The sequence below is a fragment of the Eucalyptus grandis genome, chromosome 9 (assembly GCF_016545825.1).
Source record: "Eucalyptus grandis isolate ANBG69807.140 chromosome 9, ASM1654582v1, whole genome shotgun sequence".
Taxonomy (NCBI): domain Eukaryota; kingdom Viridiplantae; phylum Streptophyta; class Magnoliopsida; order Myrtales; family Myrtaceae; genus Eucalyptus; species Eucalyptus grandis.
The window spans coordinates 13,456,742-13,476,294 of record NC_052620.1 but is presented as its reverse complement, the minus strand read 5'-3'; the positions used below and the strand labels follow the sequence as shown (position 1 = coordinate 13,476,294).

At 38.2% G+C, this 19,553-nt stretch overlaps 1 protein-coding gene and 1 pseudogene across 1 annotated transcript; both read right to left on the bottom strand.

The window, feature by feature from the left end:
• Positions 1 to 3,949: 3,949 nt before the first annotated feature.
• Positions 3,950 to 9,147, bottom strand: LOC104420298 (annotated as a pseudogene).
• Positions 9,148 to 11,263: 2,116 nt separating this feature from the next.
• LOC104418350 (protein SRG1) lies at positions 11,264 to 14,558 on the bottom strand. Its single transcript, XM_010029673.3, has 4 exons — positions 14,112 to 14,558; positions 13,245 to 13,492; positions 12,705 to 13,029; positions 11,264 to 11,767 (listed from the first exon to the last, which is right to left on the bottom strand). Exons 1-4 carry the CDS (start codon positions 14,376 to 14,378, stop codon positions 11,513 to 11,515), a joined length of 1,095 nt encoding a protein of 364 aa, XP_010027975.2. The 5' UTR covers positions 14,379 to 14,558; the 3' UTR covers positions 11,264 to 11,512.
• Positions 14,559 to 19,553: the final 4,995 nt, after the last annotated feature.

Sequence of the window (19,553 nt, the reverse complement as noted above, 5' to 3'; positions counted from 1 at the left end):
ATTTTGGCAGCCACAGATGAAGATACTTCTTCCAAAGACTATCTTGAAGAAGATGGCCTTTAAATTAATGAAATAGAAACCTCCTTGAAATCATAAGAAAGCAATTCCTCTTCTGATGAACCAATACCTAAAATCAATGTTTTAAGAAAGGATGAAATTTTTTATTAGAAACTACTAATACAATATCAAATCTAGAAGCCAAAAAACAATATTTAGATAGACTCCAATCTTCACTAATTCTAATACAAATTATATTTTCAAAGATATTCTAAATACAAATAAGAAAATTCAATCAAGACTTATTAATATAAATGACCTTCATAATGAAATAAATAATCAGAAATTAGAAATACAGGTTCTTAAAGCTACTCAAGCTCAGATGCAAAAGGAAATCTTGACAATAAAGTCTAAAATAGATAAAGGAAAATAAAGGGAAGATGAAAATATACTTGATAATCCGAATTTTTTAGTGACTTTATCAAAATTAATATCAAGGAAATGGATAATAGATATAACAATAAAAATCAGTGATGAATTTACCATTGACACAACATCACTTTTTGATACTGGGGCAGACCTTAATTATATAAGAGAAGGGTTAATACAAACAAAATATTTTCAAAAAACTACAGAATCATCAAAATTAGCCTCGAGAGACAATCTTAGAATAAATTACAAATTACTTGAAGCCTTGGTAGCGAAAAACCAAATATCTTATAAAATATCTTTCATTTTAGTCAAAGATATGAGACAAAATGTAATCTCAAGAACACCTTTTATGCTGTTAATCCAACCTTGTATTGTCACTAGTGAAGGAATTGAAACTAAAGCTTTAAACAAAAATATTACTTTCAAGTTCATCACCAAACCTCAAACAAGAAATTTAAACATATTACAAGAACATTTAATTGCTGAAATTAATTGTCTTATAAAAAACAAAGATGATCGACTTCAATATTTGAAAGATGACTTAGAACTTAAAAGAATAGAACAAAAGTTACTTGAACCAAAAATAAAAGATAAAATTGATTCTCTCCAAAAACACATTGAACAAAATATATGTTTTACCTATCGCAATGCATTTTGGGAAAGAAAAAAACATATTGTTAGTTTACCTTATGAACCAAATTTCTCAAAAAAAACAAATTCCTATAAAAGCTCGCCTAATTCAAATGAATCAAGAAGTTTGCAATTTTGCCAGAAAGAAATTCAAGACTTATTAGATAAAAATAATAATTAGGAAAAAGTCAATCACCCTTGGAGTTGCTATGCTTTCTATGTCAATTAAAATGTTGAACTAAAAAGGGGAGTACCCAGATTGATAATCAATTATAAACCTTTAAACAAAGCACTAAAATGGATCAAGTATCCAATTCCAAACAAAAAAGAATTGTTGAAGCGACTTCATAATTCAAAAATATTTTCAAAATTTGATATGAAGTCAAGATCTTGGCAAATTCAAATAAATAAAATAGATAGGTGTAATACCATTCGGACAATATGAATGGAATGTGATGTCTTTTGGCTTAAAAAACGCTCCTTTTGAATTTTAAAGAATTATGAATAATATATTTAATTCTTATTATGAATATATCCTAGTATACATTGATGATGTTTTAATATTTTCTACTAATATAGATCAATATTTTAAACATATATCTATTTTCATAGATATTATCAAGAAAAATGGCTTAGTAGTATCTCCTACTAAAATATCACTTTTCTAAACAAGAATTAAATTTTTAGAACATTACATTTCAAAAGAAACTATTATCCTAATAGAAAGATCAATTCTATTAATATTTTTATTAAGATGCTGAGAGCTATCTGATATTAAGATAACCAATTCTATTTGTAGAAAAATTCGGGACATTTTGTAGGACAGACTATGTCCATTTTCTATATAAATATATACATATATCGGAACACGCAACTCTATTCATAAATCAACATTTTGTAGTCGACAACTAAAGTAGTCAGTAACTTGAACATCGATAATGCAAATAATCAGTAACGTGAAAATCAATAACTCAACATGAACATCGACAACACAAGTAATCAACAACGTGACCATCAATAACTCAACATTAACATCAACAATCCAAATAATCAATAACGTAAACATCAACAATCCAAATAATTGAGACCACCGGCCGTGGTGGCTCCGGATAAGAGCTCCATTGATCCTTCCCTAAAGGTGAGGGGTTCAAAACCCAGTGGAGGCATTTGGTGTCTTAAGTGTGGCGTCAGGGTGGTGGGTCCTCTACTAGCGTCACCCCAGGGGTTGCTTGGCACACTATGAAAAAAAAAAAACAATCCAAATAATTGAGAACGTATGCATCAACAATCTAATAAGCCTAGTGCTCCAAATAATTGACAACTTAAAGTGGTAGTAAAAATACATCACTTTGGAAATGCGGCCTTGAAAATGCAACCTAAAACATAAATTGGTATCTCAAGGTATGTTAATGAATTGACAATGATTTTATTGAGTCAACAAACACTCAATTAAAATTGCATGCCTCCTCCACAGATGTGCTTCAATATACAACCATGTCCTTCAAGAAGGCTTCAAATGTCAAATTAGCGTGATGTCATCGAAACTTTCTCACACTTTACATCAAATATCTTCACCAATCAAACAATGCTTTGTTCATGAGCCCAATGTGAAAATGACTAAAGCAAATCAAAACTATAGACATCTAAAAGAAAAATAATGAATTTGTATTTTCATCTTAAGCAACAAAACTAGTTGAAAAGTTGAAATTAGAAGCTTCACAAAAGTGGGGCTTTTGCTTTTAGTTGGAAGATTTGGAAAGTAAGGATCAAGGGAAAAAGAAGAAAGATGTGTCCATGCTTTGGAATTGTACATGACCAAGGGGGATTTAGAAACTTTCATGAGATATAAAAGGTCCTCCAAAGGATAAAAATAATAATCTTGAGTTAAAAATATTAGGTTGAGATTGTCATATTCGCTTGTCATTTCGTACACATTTTGATAAATTATTAAGATATCTAGTAAATCAATATATAAATAAGAAAATTAGGGCTTATTTGTACAAATAATGCTCGATTCTATTTTTTTTGTTCCCTAGAACAAAGAAAAAGAAATGCTTTTGATAACATTTTTGTTCCTAAGAATAGATTTGGAATAGAATGAAGAAGTAGAAAAAAATTATATGAACAATCCCAAAATCAAGCCAAACCATTTTCTTTTCTTCTTTGCATTTTCTTCTTTTCCATATTTCTTCAAGACATAGATGGACTTCTTGCTAGATGAGGTCCGACGACCTCGCCAAGCCTCGCTAGGCAAGAGCAAGGCCTATTTCCTATTAGCTAGGCAAGGCTTAGTCGGCAAGGCTAGACCTTGCCGAATCGGTACAAGGTCAACATCACCAAATTTGGGCGAGGTCAAGCCTCGCTGGTTAGGGGTGAGCGGTTCCCGATTCCGGTTTGGTTCCATCTAGAACCTAGAACCTACCCTTGGATACAAGTTCCTCATTTTTTGGAATCTGTAACCTACCCGTCAGAACCAAGAACCTGGAACCTACCCTATCACAGGTTCTAGAGTCAGTTCCAGGTTCCAACAAGTTCTTTTTTTCTTTTTTCATTTTCAAATTTGAACTATAACGAATAATGAAAGAGACAAATCAAAGCTTCTATGTCCATAAATTGCCAAAAATAGTTCCTTGGGAGTGGAAGCATCCCAAAAAAAAAAAAAAAAAAAAAAAAAAAAGCACCTTTATGTTCATTTGACTAATGCCGCTCCATGAGCAAACTGAATTTTCATGCCGTTAGAATACCAAATTTTGCAAGCCCAGACATTATCAAAAGCCTAGACTAAGTCCTAGGAAAATGTGTGCATTATTGGCCTGGAAAAAAAAAAGAACAATGAAGTTAGTTGTCGAGATTTCATGTACTTGCATCTAGAGTTGAGTTGAGATATATGTTATTCGTTAAAGACCTGGCCAGGCACAAGAGTCTTCCCCTTGAATTCAACAAGAGCAAATGGGCTCCCACTGGTGAATATAGCACGGCCCTGCAAGAACAGAATTCATATTAAACATTAAGAAAACAAGTCAAGTAACGAGTATTTGTATTTCATAAAGAAAGAGATTGGCAAATTTCAGTGAGACAGAACTTGCGTGACGATGTTACCTGACTCCAATTATAAGCTTATTCTATGAGTTTGGGACACCTGGAGTGCCAAAACTTGGCACAAAGGGACACTTAAGTGCCAAAACTTCGGAAAGGTACACTTAAGTGCCAGTTTCGGAGTAAAGTGGAACACTTAAGTGTCACTCCGGCCAAAATCCGGCCAAATTGCTGACGTGGCAATTTTCTGACGAGTTGGGTGCAAAACGGCGTCGTTTCGCTTGCTAATGTGGCGACAAATTGCAAAAACAACATCGTTTTGTGTCCGATGTGTAAATAATTAATATAAAAATTAATTAAATTAAATTTAAACTTAATTTTATTTAAAATATTCTAAAAATTAAAAAACTAAAATTAAAAAACCTAAAATTAAAAAACCTAAAAAATAGAAAACCTTAAATTAAAAAACCTAAAAAATAAAAAACCTAAAAATTTAAAAACTTAATTTAAAAAAAAAAAAGAAGGGGGAAGTAGCCGAAGGGGGTTGAGGGCTGAGCCCTTGCGCCGCCGCCTCCCCGCCGCCGTCAAGAAGGGCCGGTGACGGAGGGGGAGGGGGAGGGTCAACCGGGGTCGCCGGCCCTCGGCCGACCGGCGGCGAGGGCCCGTGAGCCCTCACCACCGGTCGGCCAACGTCACCGACCCTCGGCCGGGCTCAACAACCCCGGTCGATGCTCCCCCACCGTTGCCAGCCCTTCCGGTGACGGCGAGGAGGCGGCAGGGCCTGCGAGCCCTCGCCCGGATCTATGGCGAGGGCTCACGGCCCTCAACCGCCCCCTTCGGCGCCTCCCTCCTCCCCCCTTTTATTTTAAATTTTAGGTTTTTTAATTTTAATTTTTTAGAATATTTTAAATAAAATTAAGTTTAAATTTAATTTAATTAATTTTTATGTTAATTATTTACACATAAGACACAAAATGACGTCATTTTTGCAATTTGTCGCCACGTCAGCGAGCAAAACGACGATGTTTTGCACCCAACTCGCCGGAAAATTGCCACATCGACAATTTGGCCGGATTTTGGCCGGAGTGACACTTAAGTGTTCCACTTTACTCTGAAACTAGCACTTAAGTGTACATTTCCAAAGTTTTGGCACTTAAGTGTCCCTCCATGCCAAGTTTTGGCACTTTATAAGCTTCTTCTGCTTACATTCAAACTGTGAAGTTGGGTTGGAAAGAGCAAGAATGATGGGTTTCTGCAAATTTTGGACAAATCTAATTAAGCATCTTGTCCTTTAGATGGTAGGTGAAGTGGATATAAGTAATACAAGGATTTCCTAACCGTGAATCTTTCTGATTCTTACCTCAACTGGTTCTAGTTTGCTCATTTTGGTAGACATATTGCCATAGAACTTGGCATCCTTTTTCTTGTACTCCTTGACCTTCTCCTTCAATACTTTATACTCCAGTTTCACATCCCTATTTTGACAAGGCAAATTAAATGTGTAAGCACCACATTTCCGCATACACCATATTTCAATGTTCAAGATATCCCATACCACAAAAGAAACATCTTAGAGAATGAAAAAGGAACAAAAAAAAAAGTACCTATTGTCAAGATCAATCTCTAGCGCCTTCTTTATGTCAAATTCAGCAAAATCAAGATTAGCCAGCTGAATGTAAGCCTACGCCCTCCGATAAAGAGCCTTCACATTCCTGTTATCCAGCTCCAAAACTTGAGATAGATTCAAACATGAGAAAACATTCATGCATCACACCTAGAGCTTTTGCAATGGCAAGGAAATGCTGCAAACCTTGGTGCATAGTTTCTCGGCCTGCTTGTAATCTTTGAGTTTCAGCTTGCATGCTACTTCATTCAGATTGCAAGCAACTTTTAGTGCCTTCGCTTGTTTCTTCTCATCTTCGCTAAAGGAGGTATCATATTCTATGTAATTGCCCTCTTTAAGAGATATTACCAAATAAAGCTCTACTTTGACCAGTGAGTTGTCTATTATTTCATAAAACTATGAGTTTATTGCTAAAAACTAGAAAAAGAATCTTCACAATGGACCGGAGAAACTACAATGAAAATCTCAATCTAAATCAGTGTTTGAGAATCTGCTTTCCTATTATACCATACTTCAACATATAATAGATAATGACATCAATTGAAAAAAAGCAACCAACCCCAAGTCTAAAGAACACTGAACCAGCCACACAACAGAGGCTATGAGTAAAAACTAAACAGTGCTTGATTTGATCCAAAGAAATGGTAGCAACACAAGAAACAGGAGACAATCATGTGAACTTCCAACAAGAATAAAAGATAAGCATAGTTTCTCGTAGCATGTTACTAGGCCTATGCTCCATCAAGACTCAAGAGTCAGATTTGAAAATCATTAGCCTCACCACTTAGCATGAAACAAAACAATACCTCGTAGCAAGTGCTTTAAATAATGGAACACATGACAACTAGCTAACCACATAAATAGCCGAGAGGTACCTTTTCATATCTCTTGGAAGCCCTCGCATACTTCCCTGCCTTAAATAGAACATTTCATTCTCCTTTCTTCTTGCTTGCAGCCTCAATCTTCTCCTCAGTATTCATGTCCCACGACTCCTTGTCCTAAACATCGAATGTTTAGATATTATTGTATCAGTGCCCCGAAGTTTACAATGAGGATTGTGCCATAATAGCGCGTGAACAAGAGCTTGCTCACATACCTTGACAAAAGAGACCAACTCTACCTCATAATACACGATCGAACTATGAGGTGTTAAGGCTAGTAAAAACACCTAGAGGGGGGTGAATAGGTGTTAAAGAAGTTTTTGCAAGACTTAACAACTTAATTCATCTTTTGAGAATAATAGACTGCAGATGTAAAAGACAGTAAACAGATATATAAGACTACGAATTAAAGTAAAAAGTTTAGGGAAAGAGAATTGAACGCAAAGTTTATAGTGGTTCGACTTAGACCAAGCCTACGTCCACTCTTCCACACTAACAGCCCACTGGTTAGATTCCACTAAGAACCAAAAGAAATTTTATAGTCTCACGTCATTGATTCCACAGTGTAGAGACTCTACTACACTTCCTTAAGGTCTCACTAGTATTTAATCTCTCTTTTGAGTATAACTTAAGCTCAGTGATTGAATCAACAAAGAACTAGGAGTTTCAAACTTTGAAATTTTTCTTTCACGCACACACTCAAATAACTTGAGCGTCTTCCTTATATACTCCTCCATGCCATTATAACCGTTGGCACCTTCCAAAGGAGTTCTTCCAATTTATCCATTGGACAGAATCAATTAGGGAGATCTCAAGTTTATTTAAGGAATGTGATGATAGCCCACCAATTATACTCGCCCATACAATCAGGATCTAGGTTTCCTTAAGTAGAACCTTCCAAGTATACTTCACCAATCAATAGATCTAATTATCCGTATTAATTTTAATAAGAATAATTGATCACGAGATGTTATCTCTAACCGTGGGATCTTCTTCAACCGTACGAACCAACCTTAAAGATGTACTCGCATTTGGATAAGTCTTATTAATCGAATAAATCTTTTCTTTGTTGGTCTAGAAGCTATCGGTGAGGGTAGACTTTGAATCTTGAGTTTGGAGGTCTTTAGACTTTGACGATAGAGTCTACAAGTCTTTAAACTAGACCGATGGAAATGTTTTGTCAACTTTAGAACAAATAAGGAAGTTTTCTCCAACAGGAGGTACCATAGCCAGATCCTACTTAGACTCAAAAGATTCGAAAGCATACTTAGGTGCAACAGTCAACAAAGCAACCTCTCCCTTTTTCATGTTTATCACAGCTTTGTCAAGCCCGTCGACTACTTGTTCTGTCCAAAGAATAATCTTTAGCTAACCAATAGACTACAGTAAAAAAGACAAGTAACACATCCAACAAGTTCAATCACCTTCGTCGGTCTTGAACTCAAATAACTCCTTACTATCATCATGGCCCTTCTTCACAAATATTGTGCCATCTTGCAACTTCCCAATCAATTTCACTGTAAACTCAGAATCACACACATCAACAACCACAGAGGCCATTGAGCAAATCATATATAAGTCACTTTCATTTTACACTAAGATTCTTAAGTTACTCAGATAAAGACGTGGATCATCTTGTCCATAGGATGTAAGAAATGTTTGGGCACAAAAATAAGTACTTTCAACTACAGCTCCTTTCGTTAGGCCTCTCATACCCTTCCCCTTCCTTGAGAATCTTTTTGATTACTTTCTTGTTGTTGGTCACTTCAGACATAGTCTTCCCCTTCCTTAGCAAGCGTCGTCGGCTTGCGAGTAGCGAGCGTCGTCGGCTGGCGAGCAAAGTCAAGGGCCATCTCGAGCGAGAGACAAGCGTCGTCGACTGGTGAGCAGCGTCAAGGGCTAACTGGGCTAGCGATGTTTTGGGCGGCTGGCCAAGCAACGTCAGGGGTGAGCAATGTCGAGGGCGACCGAGCGAGCAGCGTTAGGGGCAGCTGCGCGAGTGGTGAGTAGCCTCCACCGAGGGGACGAGCAACATCCACTGGTGGCATCGACAGCTAGCGGCTGAGCAGCGAGGCAAGCAAGGGGTGACAGCGTCGAGGGAGAAAGAGGCAAGGGTGAGATGAGAGCGGGGTGATGGGCATCCAGCGGTGTTCGGTGGCGGCATTGAGGGTTAGGGCATCTGGCGGCGGCGTCGAGGGCGAGTGGCATTGGTGGTGGGTAGAGGCAGAGAACGGGAGAGACAGAGAACTATGAGTGTCAAAAGGTGAAAGTGTGAAATTGATTTGGGGCATTTTCTATTTGCCCTAACCGGTTTTGATTCCAACCAATCAGAACTGGAACCGGAACCAGAACAGCCAGCTCCTAGAAAAAAGGAACGAGAACCGGAACCGGTTCCTTTAGAACCGGGAACCAAATTGGACCCTCCGGTCCGGTTCTCTAGTTCCCGGTTCTACCTAGGAACCACGCTCACCCCTATCGCTAATGGTTAGGCGAGGCTCCTTGAGGCTAGCAACCTTGCCGAATCTCATCTAGCAGGTTGTCTACCATCGCCGTGACCAGTGACCGACTAGAGAAAGAAGAAGAGGAGAAGGAAAAAGAAAAAAATAGAAAAGAAACAAGAGAGAAAAGAGAAAAGAGAAAAATGCAATAAAATTATTAAAAAATAAAAGAAATTCTAAGTTACAAAAAAAAAAAAATTGAAAATTTGGATAGTTATCAAATATATTCAAATGTTAAAAAACTCGTCTAAAGAATAGAATTTTAAAAAAAAATCATTTATGAGTAAAAATTACTTTCGGAAACATAATGACTACCAAATGTACCCTTACAATATGTTGTTAATTGCCCAAATAATATCTAATTCTATTCTTCTATTCCTCGAAACAAAAAAAGAACATAAATTTATTTAGTAACTTTTTTGTTCGTGAGAATAAATTTGTTCATAAGTATAAATTAAAATATAATCAAAAAGTAGAAAAAAAAGTTATTTCTTTGTTTTCGAGAACAATTCTCGGAATCAAGCTAAGTTTTCTTTTTTTCTCTCTTTTCTTTTTTTCATTTTCTTTTCTTTCCTTTTCTCGTTTTCTTGCTTATTGCCGTCATCGGCCACGTGGTCGACGAGCTCGCCGGAGCCTCGCTAGCAAGGCCCGGGAAGGCTCAGCCTTGTCGTGGCCGGGCGAGCTCCCTTGGCCACCGGCCGAACTCAACCTTGCCCAACTAATCGTCGACCATTGCCATGGCTAGCAACCAACTAGAGAAGAAGAAGAGCGATAGAAAAAGGAAAAGGAAAAAGAGAGAAAAAAAAAGCAAAAAAAAAGAGAGAAAAGTATAATTAAAGTATCAAAAAATTAAAAGAAATTCTAATCCACAAAAGAATTTGAGATTTTATCAAATGTATTTCTATCTCGAGAATAAAATTTTTGAACAGTTACCAAATGCCTTCAAATACTTAGAAACTCGTACAATAAACAAAATTTAAAAAAAAATCATTTTTAAGCAAAAATTGTTTTTGAAAACAAAATTGTTATCAAATGCATTCTTAATGTCTGTTTTTAACATCGTTTAGTCAGAAAAATATTTTGAACCCACTAAACTCAATAAATTTCCAACCTATCACTCCTCTGATATGAAATCTTGGAGTGTATTAGCTTTCGTTAACAACCAATGTGGTGATCCATGTTTCATAACCGCTCTAAAGAAAACAGATCCAAGGGAAATTATTTATTAATTAAATCCTAATAGAATCACTTACTGAAAATTATGAACATAAAAAGTACAATTCGGGCCTTTCGTTCACCACGTTAATCATTTGACTAGGATTTCCACCAGTGATATTTATCGCATTCATTTCTTCGTACTATAAATTAGTGTAGGAATTTTCAGACAAGGGTTAGAGCAAATTTTATAAATTTATCATTAACGAGCATCTTGAGGCACTTGTTAAGCACATTTAGTTTCAAAAAATCAATTTCCAAGCATTAATCCCGCATAACATGAGAACTCAATGCCTTCGAAGCTGAAAAATTTCTCCGGTATACAAGATCCTTCCTAAAATAATGGTCAGAAAAAGAAATTGTTACTTTCTCATCTAGATTTGCTATCTCAAGGACACAATCGGATAAGATTAGGAGAAAAATTGAGTGGTTGTGATCAATTTAAATTGCAACTAAAATCCCCAAGTCAGGGCGTTTGACCCTTTTGTCCCTTGCCAAAATTGAGGCAGACGCCATCCTTGACGCCAGCAACCGCGCAAAGGACCTGAAGCTCCCAGGCATCATCAATGAATATGAAAGTGATTGCAATATTAAGCAGCCCAAGAAGTCCAAAGCCGTTGCATGCTAAGAAACAAGTTATGTACTCTCTGACTTTGTCCATCACGTTGATGATAAAATCAGTCTATTCAGTGACATTTCTAACCTGATATTTATCACGAATTCAATGGCCTATCTTGAATTACATGGCAGAATGAGCAGCGAACGATATTGGCTAAGCAAGAAAATGAGCAACTCTTATCCATTTCCATCAACACCTTGTTTGTGTGGCCTGCGGAACAGCTTAAAAACAGCAATACTAAACCAAAATACAAGAACTACCAGTCAACTAGTAGAATGTGTAACAGAGCACGAAGACAGTCATCATAGTGTGAAAAATAAAAGAATGCAGAGAAAAGATAACAGAGGGACGAACACTTGCTCTCTGATAGTGCACATACTGAAGAAAGTGCTGAATGACAGCAAAATAAAACATTAACCAACTTCGACAAGCTCATCTTCTTTGTACTTCACTATTTTACAATTTCAAACAGTATTTCCACCACACTATCGGCTGTATGGTTGTACATTCTGTACCTATCATTACCACATGCTACATACAATATTTGCTGACGTCCCCAGATATGAAAACCTTTTATATCCTACAATGCACCAGCAATTCTCATGAAATCTAGGTATGACTTTCCATTCAATTTCCGACTGAAAAATTCCTTGAAATATGCCTCCAAAGGGACTCGTCGGAAAATGGCGGGGTTATCGCAGCTAATAAGGCTAGGTGCCGGTCCCAAGACAGTATCTAGCCTGCAACTGTAAAATGTGGCTACAGAGAGCCTCTCTTTAGTGGAATTCACGGTGGCCCGATGCTCAATGCTCCGATATATGCCATTGCTGAAAATCTGCATGACGGAACCAAAGAGACAAAGGTTAGCAGATTCATTTGGAGCGTAATCCATAGCCGACTATGTGTATGTTCTCATAACCTGAGGCAGTAGTCGCCAGATCACCAAAGTTTCAATTACATGTGGGAACCACACTGAAACCACTTAAAAATAACACACAGACTTTGGTGTTTTCCATACTCTCTGTGACTTTGTCCGTCACAATGATGATAGAATGAGTCTAAACAGTGACATTTCTATTACAAACTCAATGGCTTATCTTGAAGTACATGACAGAATGAGCAGGGAGCAGCACCTGCTAAGCAAGAAAATGAGCAACTCTTATGAACTTCCATCAAGACCTTGTCAAGTGGCATTTAGAAGAGCGTAAAAACAGCAGTCCTAAACCATGATTTATACTTTCATCGGTACCTGAACTATCCGTCAGCTTGTAGTATGTGCGACAGAGAACGAAGGCAGTCATCATAGTGGTAAAAACAATAAAAGAATGCAAAGCCAACATAGCAGACGGAGAAACACTTTCTCTATGATAGTACATATACTGAAGAAAGTATTAAATGGCAGCAAAATAAACATTAGCTGACTACAACAATCATACGTCATCATTTTACAATTTCAAACAGTATTTCCTCTGCGCTATTGACTGTATAGTTGTACAACTCGCTCTCATGATTAGCACATGCCACATGCTATGTTTACTGATGTCCACAGATATAAAAACCTTTTCAATCTTCAGGTTTTAGCAATGCTACTTACTTAGACATTATTGCATATGTATAAGAAGACAAAACAAAAAATGCATCATTTTAAGCTCTTCCTAGTTGAATTCTCAACTGAGCTATCACACCAGGATCATAGCTTCTCTGTTTCTGCTTCCCATTTTCCAGATATAACTCTCAAATACACCATGCCAGAAAAGAACAAACATTATTACCTCCATAATGTCACCAATGTTGACAACAAAGGCATTATGAAGCGGTTTTACGGGTACCCATCTCCCTTCCCTTTTGATTTGCAAGCCTACTGTTTCATTGAGCTGAAAAAGGATCGTCAGCGCAACAGCATCAGAGTGAGGAGTGAAACCAATGGTCATGTCTGGCTCTGGACATGGAGGATAGTAATTCATCCTCATGGATTGAACACCGTCACCGAACATTTCTCTGATCTCCTCGGCTTCCATCTTCAGAGCTCTCGCCATGTGACCTAAGATCAATAGGGCTAACTTTTTCACTTCCAACGAATACTCTTCTAACTTGTTCCTGTGGCAACAACAGCCGCAAATGTATATATCAGACGGACTTAGCTGAATTAGCAGTTATTTCAGCACAACTAAAAGGATTCACAGTAGGTGCTTCATATTGGCACTCAGTCACTCAATTCAACATCCCTGTCAAATAAATTTTCTGCTCATCATCATCGTCATTATGCAAAAACCACATGCGCCATGCACAGCAGGCCAAGCATGAGACTCTACCTGAGATTCTCAGGGAGCTTCTCAAATAGATCGGCCTTCCGCAGACCAAGTGGCAGGGTGGTTATGTAGAACATGTCCGACCAGTCTAGCTTCTGCTCCTCCGACACCACGAGGAGCTGCCCAAACCCTTCATGGTTCTCCGGTTGCTGCCACAGCTTTTGCTTTTCTTCATAAGGAAGGTCGAAGAAACTCTTGATTTCCCGTTTGAATTCCTCCAGCAACAGCACGCTAACTCCATGATTTACAACCTACGCTTAACCATGCACAAATTAGTGAAGTACTCAAGAAGGACATCCAAACAGAAATGAGCATCTTAATTCTAAATTCCACTCTAAGGTCAAATGCAAAAATTCTTATCTTCATCACAGGGTAGAGCAGTTTGGTAGCTCAATCCCTACTATGAGCTAATAACTATAGAACTAATAATTCCCGGCCATGCAGTGAAACAATCGTTAACAAGTGAATATCCTAATTTGTTGTACATCTTAGATTGGCTGACTCCTCTGGATTAGTGATATATGTTCAGGTCAGATGTAGTTCTAACACTGAATCTGCAATCATCAATCATCCAACAGACTTGGAAAAAAAGGTTTCTTCCTTTTCCGGCCCTCTTTATCCAATGTGAGCTTAGACAGCATCTCATTGACTAAATGCCTATGACCATTTACAAGGTCTCAAGACTCTTCCTGGAGAGACTTACCCCTTCTTTCTAAATTACTTTTCTTCCTACTTCTTTTATGTCACATCAACTTATCAACTTCTACAGCATATTATACATACATCCATACATACACACATACGCACCTGTGTCTTACCATCAATAGAAAAATAAAATTTAAAAAGAAACGAAGGAGAATTCTGGTGTACCTGGAAGAATCCCCAGTCTTTGCAAGCGAAGTGCAATTTCTCCAGCTCGACCGGATCTCCGCGAGCCAAGCGTTGAACGTCGACGACGGGGACGGACTCAGAAGCATCGCCGGAGACAGGGTCCTCATCATCGGAGCAGCGCACGTATCGGGGCGGGAGGTTGACGATGGGCTTCCTCGCCAGCTCCTGCACGCTGGGTACTATGATTGACCTCCCGAAGTTGACCGCAACCGTAGCCGTTGACTCTGGCGACTCGTCCTTCTCCATCCCTTCTTCGCCGGTAGGACTGATCAGGGGTTCCTTGTAGTCGAGCCGACCGAGACGAGCACGCCACCCACGTTTGACGGTACGACCGTGGCTTTCTAAGCTCAGCTCTATATTATCTTCTTTACCCCGTTGCGTTTGGAGCCCCACGGATTTGTCATTCGATTTACAATTAGCGATGTTTTCTCATTTAAAAATTTAAGTTTCTCATGCTAAATCTACTTCTTGATATTCTCAATCCTTATCTCTTTTACAATTACCGATATTTTCTAGCTTAAAATTTGTCGTGTTTGGTGTGGTCCCCTAAGCCATGCTAGAAGACTTTCAAGAGTCACATCTTATCTCTTGCTTCGACAATTGCTCCTCAATCTCGTTGAACCGGGTGTTGTATAGGAGTGAGCATGTTCAACTACCTAAATTGAGAATCGCCCGGACTAGACCAAATCGGCTAATGTGATCAAGTTTCCGGAAGGATCGGTCCGATTCCTAATTCCATAGAAATGGGACCGGTGATTGTCGATCCGGTCTCAATTCTTGGGGACATCGGACTGAACCAGATTGACTCTTTTATTTAAGAATATATTTTTTAATTTCTTAAAAATAACAATAAATCCTAAATAATTAAAAATAGTAACAACCCTAGTATTTTTTTTAATTTTTTAATTTTTTTTTTGGGTAAGTAATCGACTTTATGGGAAAGAACCAGTTGGTCCAGTCCAGTTCGCAGTCCTAGGACTATCTAGTCAACTCTAGTATTTTTTTAAATTTTTTTTTTTGGGTAAGTAAATGGGACAGAACCGGTTGGTCTAGTCAGTTCGCAGTCCTAGGACTGTCCAGTCAAGTCCTCGGTCCCAAAAATTGGGAATCGATCCTCTTGGTCTAGTTCTTGATTCCTAGGTGGAACTGGACCAAATTGGGAACTAATCACCCTTAGTGTTACAGATCTTTGAATGGGTTCAAGCGAGCGCAATATTTGGATGGATGAATGAGTTAACAATAATATGATATTAGATCATATGATCCATTGAGAAAGTGCTTAACCATGTATGAAAGTACAAATCCATGAGATTTAATAAGAGATGGATGCAAGTGATTCAATCATACCTAAAAGAAGTTGAAGATCGCAAGGAAATCATAAATGAAGGAAAATAATTTTTTGCATTTTCTCTTCAATAATCTCTAATGTACAGCAACCTGTAGATATAATACAAGATGTACACAATGAATGGAAGTAAAGGATCCTATGAATCAATCTAAATCTAATCTTTAATTGATATGTGTACAATCGTAATCAAATTAAATCTTCCTTTGAATATCACGAGCAATTGCCGCATATCTTCTAACACTCCCCCTCAAGCTAGTGGCTTGTAAATGTCTAAGACACGTAGCTTGCTTAATAGATATGCGTGCTGTTTTTGACACAAGGGTTTGGTGAAGATGTCTACTAGATGTTCTGTCATCCCAATTCCTCTTGTCTCAATTACTCCTTCTTGAATTTTTTTCTCGTGTAAAGTGACAATCCACTTCTATATGCTTGGTTCTCTTGTGCACTATAGGATTTGCTGCATGTTTGAGAGCCACATCATTGTCACAAAATAGCTTCGTTGTCCCTTGCACTTGTACTCCGAGATCTTTAAGTAGATTTCACATCCACATTATCTAGCAGGTGGTTTTAGCCATAGCTCGATACTCTGCTTTGGCTAAAGATAAAGACACAGTGGGTTGTTTCTTGGTCTTTCATGAGAGTAGTGATTCTCCCAATTTGATGCAATCTCCAGTGATCAATATTCGACTCATGGGACAAGTTGCATAGTCTGCATCACAGTATGTTGTCATTTCCATGTTGCATTTCTTGGATAGGAGTATCCCAAGTCCTGGACACTTCTTTAAATAATTCACGACTTTCAAGGCAACATCCATATGGGATTGCTTTGGATTATGCATGAACTGGCTAAGTGTCTGTACCATATAGGAAATATAAGCCTAGTCATAGTCAAATATATGAGTTTCCCAACAAGTCTTTGATAGCCTGATGGATCTTTGAGTATGGGATCATCATTTTGAGATATGCCCTTATCATAATTTGCGGTAGTTAGCTTAGTATTCTGCTCGATGGGAATGACGGCAGGCCTGCATCCTGATAGACCTACTTCTGATATGATCTCCAATATAAACTTACATTGACTAAGGGAAATCCCATGTTCAGATTGGGCAATTTCAATTCCAAAGAAATATTTAGGTGCTCCTAAGTCTTTAATGTGGAAAGTGGCATGCAAATATTTCTTGAAACTTTCTATGGCAACTTTATCATTTCTCATAACAAGAATGTCATCGACATATATCAACAAATAAATAGATAACATACCTTTAGTCCATGTGAATAAAGCATAGTCATGTTTGGATTGCTTGAAGCCTGTTGTGATAAGAGCATTTGCAAATTTTGCGTACCACTATTTGGATGCTTGTTTCAACCCATAAAGGGATTTGTGGAGACGACATACTTTATTCTCCCCCTATCTCCGTAAGCCCTGAGGAATATCCATATAGATTTTTTCATCTAGATCACTATAAAGGAAGGCATTGTGCACGCCCATTTGATGTAGAGGCCAGTCATTAATTGCAGGAACTGCTAAGAAGGAACGAACTGTGACATCTTTCGCTACCAGAGACAATGTCTCGTGATAGTCAAAGCCTTCTCATTGGGTGAAGTCCTTGGCCACTAATCGTGCCTTGTACCGTTCAATGGAGCCATCAGCACGATATTTAATCTTGTACACCCATTTGCAACCAATCGGTTTACGATTAGGTGGCAATGAGACAAGATCCCATATTTGATTATCAATCAGCACCTGTAGTTCTGCCTCAATTGCCTTTTGCCATCGTGGATCAGTAGATGCCTCATCATAGCTAGATGGTTCATTGTCTTCTGATAGGTGACTAATGCAACATCTATGTTTCGGTGATCATCTATGAAAGGAAACATAGGATGAGATTGGATATTAAATACCTGGTAAATTGAGAGTGGCATAGACATAATCTTTGGTCCAAGTTGGAGGTCATGTAGCCCGACCAGAACATCTTGGAGGATCGACTCTCGGAGGAGAAGGGATTGTCTCACTGGAGGGTGTTAATGAGGTATCCTAAATTTCCTCATTAGCAGTGGGGTCTTTTAGTCTGTTCCCCAAAATAGTTTTTGAGATCGAATTCTCATCTGAAGTTGGTGTTGTTGTTGGAATAAAAGTAGGAGCAGAAGAAACATTCCTCGGTTGTACTAGTGGTACATAACTAGAATCTCGAGGTAATGCCTCATTAGATAAGAAACCACGAGGATTGGATATTATCCCTGAGTCTTCTTCTGGAGATGTCTTCTCACTGAATGGAAAGATGTTCTCGTGAAAGATAACATCTCTACTAACCAAGAATTCCTTTGTGGATATCTCAAGAACCCGATACCCCTTTTGTAGATTGGGATATCCCATAAATATGCAACACCGAGCGCGGGGACTCAACTTGTCGCAAGGACTTACTGTTGCGACATAATATAGACATCCAAAAGCTTTGAGATGTTTTAGCTCCGATTTCTTCCCAAATAGTAGTTCAAAAGGCATTCACCCAATGAGTATCCAAGTGGGCATGCGGTTGATTAAATAAGCTGCTATGATGACACAATCTCCCCAATAATTATCCGGAACCGATGCCTAAAACTTTAAAGCACGTGTGACTTCCAAAAGGTGGCGATGCTTGCGTTCAACCACTCCATTTTGTTGTGGTGTATAGACGCATGAGCTCTCATGTTGGATGCCATGAGATGAAAAAAGTGAGGAGCAATTATGGCTAAAGAACTCTACCCCGTTTTTAGTATGAATCCACTAAATGGATTTTCTGAATTGATTCTTGGATAGTGCAATGAATGTTTTTAAATGAGAGTGAGCTTGACTTTTACACTGCATCAAAAAAATCCATGTCGGATGAGAATAATCATCTACTATTGTAAGGAAGTAATGAGATCCATCATGATTTACCGTATGGTAAGGTCCCCAAATATCCACATGGTCAATAAAAAAATTTCATCAACACGGGAGTTACCAAATGGAAAAGGGCGTACAAGACTATTTTACAAGAGGACATATGGGACATTGAGGACAAGGAAAGGAGGCACTGTGACCCAATCTCAAATGCATAATGAAATTTTTGTCACGGGTGCTCAAATTACATAAAGATGGTTTAGTCAAGGAAGTGCAGGATAAATCAAAATTACTGGGAAAACTTGACTAGAAAAATAGTCATTCAAAAAGGCTACCCCAGCCCATCAGTTTGCCAGTTGAAAGAGCTTGAAAGAAATAGGTGTCAGCATCAAAGTATACCTGACATGAATTTTCTCTGCAGACTCTTGACACATAAGTAAGATTAAATTGGAATTTTGGGACATAAAGGACATTTTGAAGAGTAATCTGAGGATTGAGATTGATTGTTCCTGTCACACTGATGTGAGTGATATATTTCCATTGGGTAATTGTACAGAAATAGGGAAATTCAATCCTTCATTTATACTCGAGAAAAATCATTTGTCACATATAAGATGATCGCTTGCCCCCGAATCAATAATCCATGCCTTCCTTGATATGGAATTAATCAAGCAATGTGTGATACTTGAAAAACTCCCTCCTTTGTTGGAAGTATCCAATTTTTGTAGTGCCTGCATCAGCTGTTGATATTGTCCGTAAGTGATGGGTTGATCAGCATTTTGGCCAATGGGTCCACTGACTTGATAAGTTGCCGATTTTTTTTTCCTTTTTCTTCTGGTTTTCCATGCAATTTCCAACAGCTGTCAATCATATGGTTAGAGCGTTTGCAATATTCACAAAACAATTTACCCTTTCCTTTGAAATTTTGCCCAAAATTCCTTGATAGCATGGTGAAAATCTAATCGTCCATTCCTTTGATTGCGGACTCCTGTCCGTCGTCTGATCCGTTGATAACTTCGAACCCCTACAAGCCATCCAATCCTTGCACTCGATCTAGGCGATTCGTTCCTCCTTTTTAAGGAAACGTGCGTCTCCTCCTCCGCTGAACCCTAGCATGCCCCCTTTCTCCCTTTCTCGATTTAGGGTTTTGTTAGCCCCATCTTGCTGTTCACCACGAGCTGCAAGGGCTATGCTTTCACGGCTTTTTGCATGT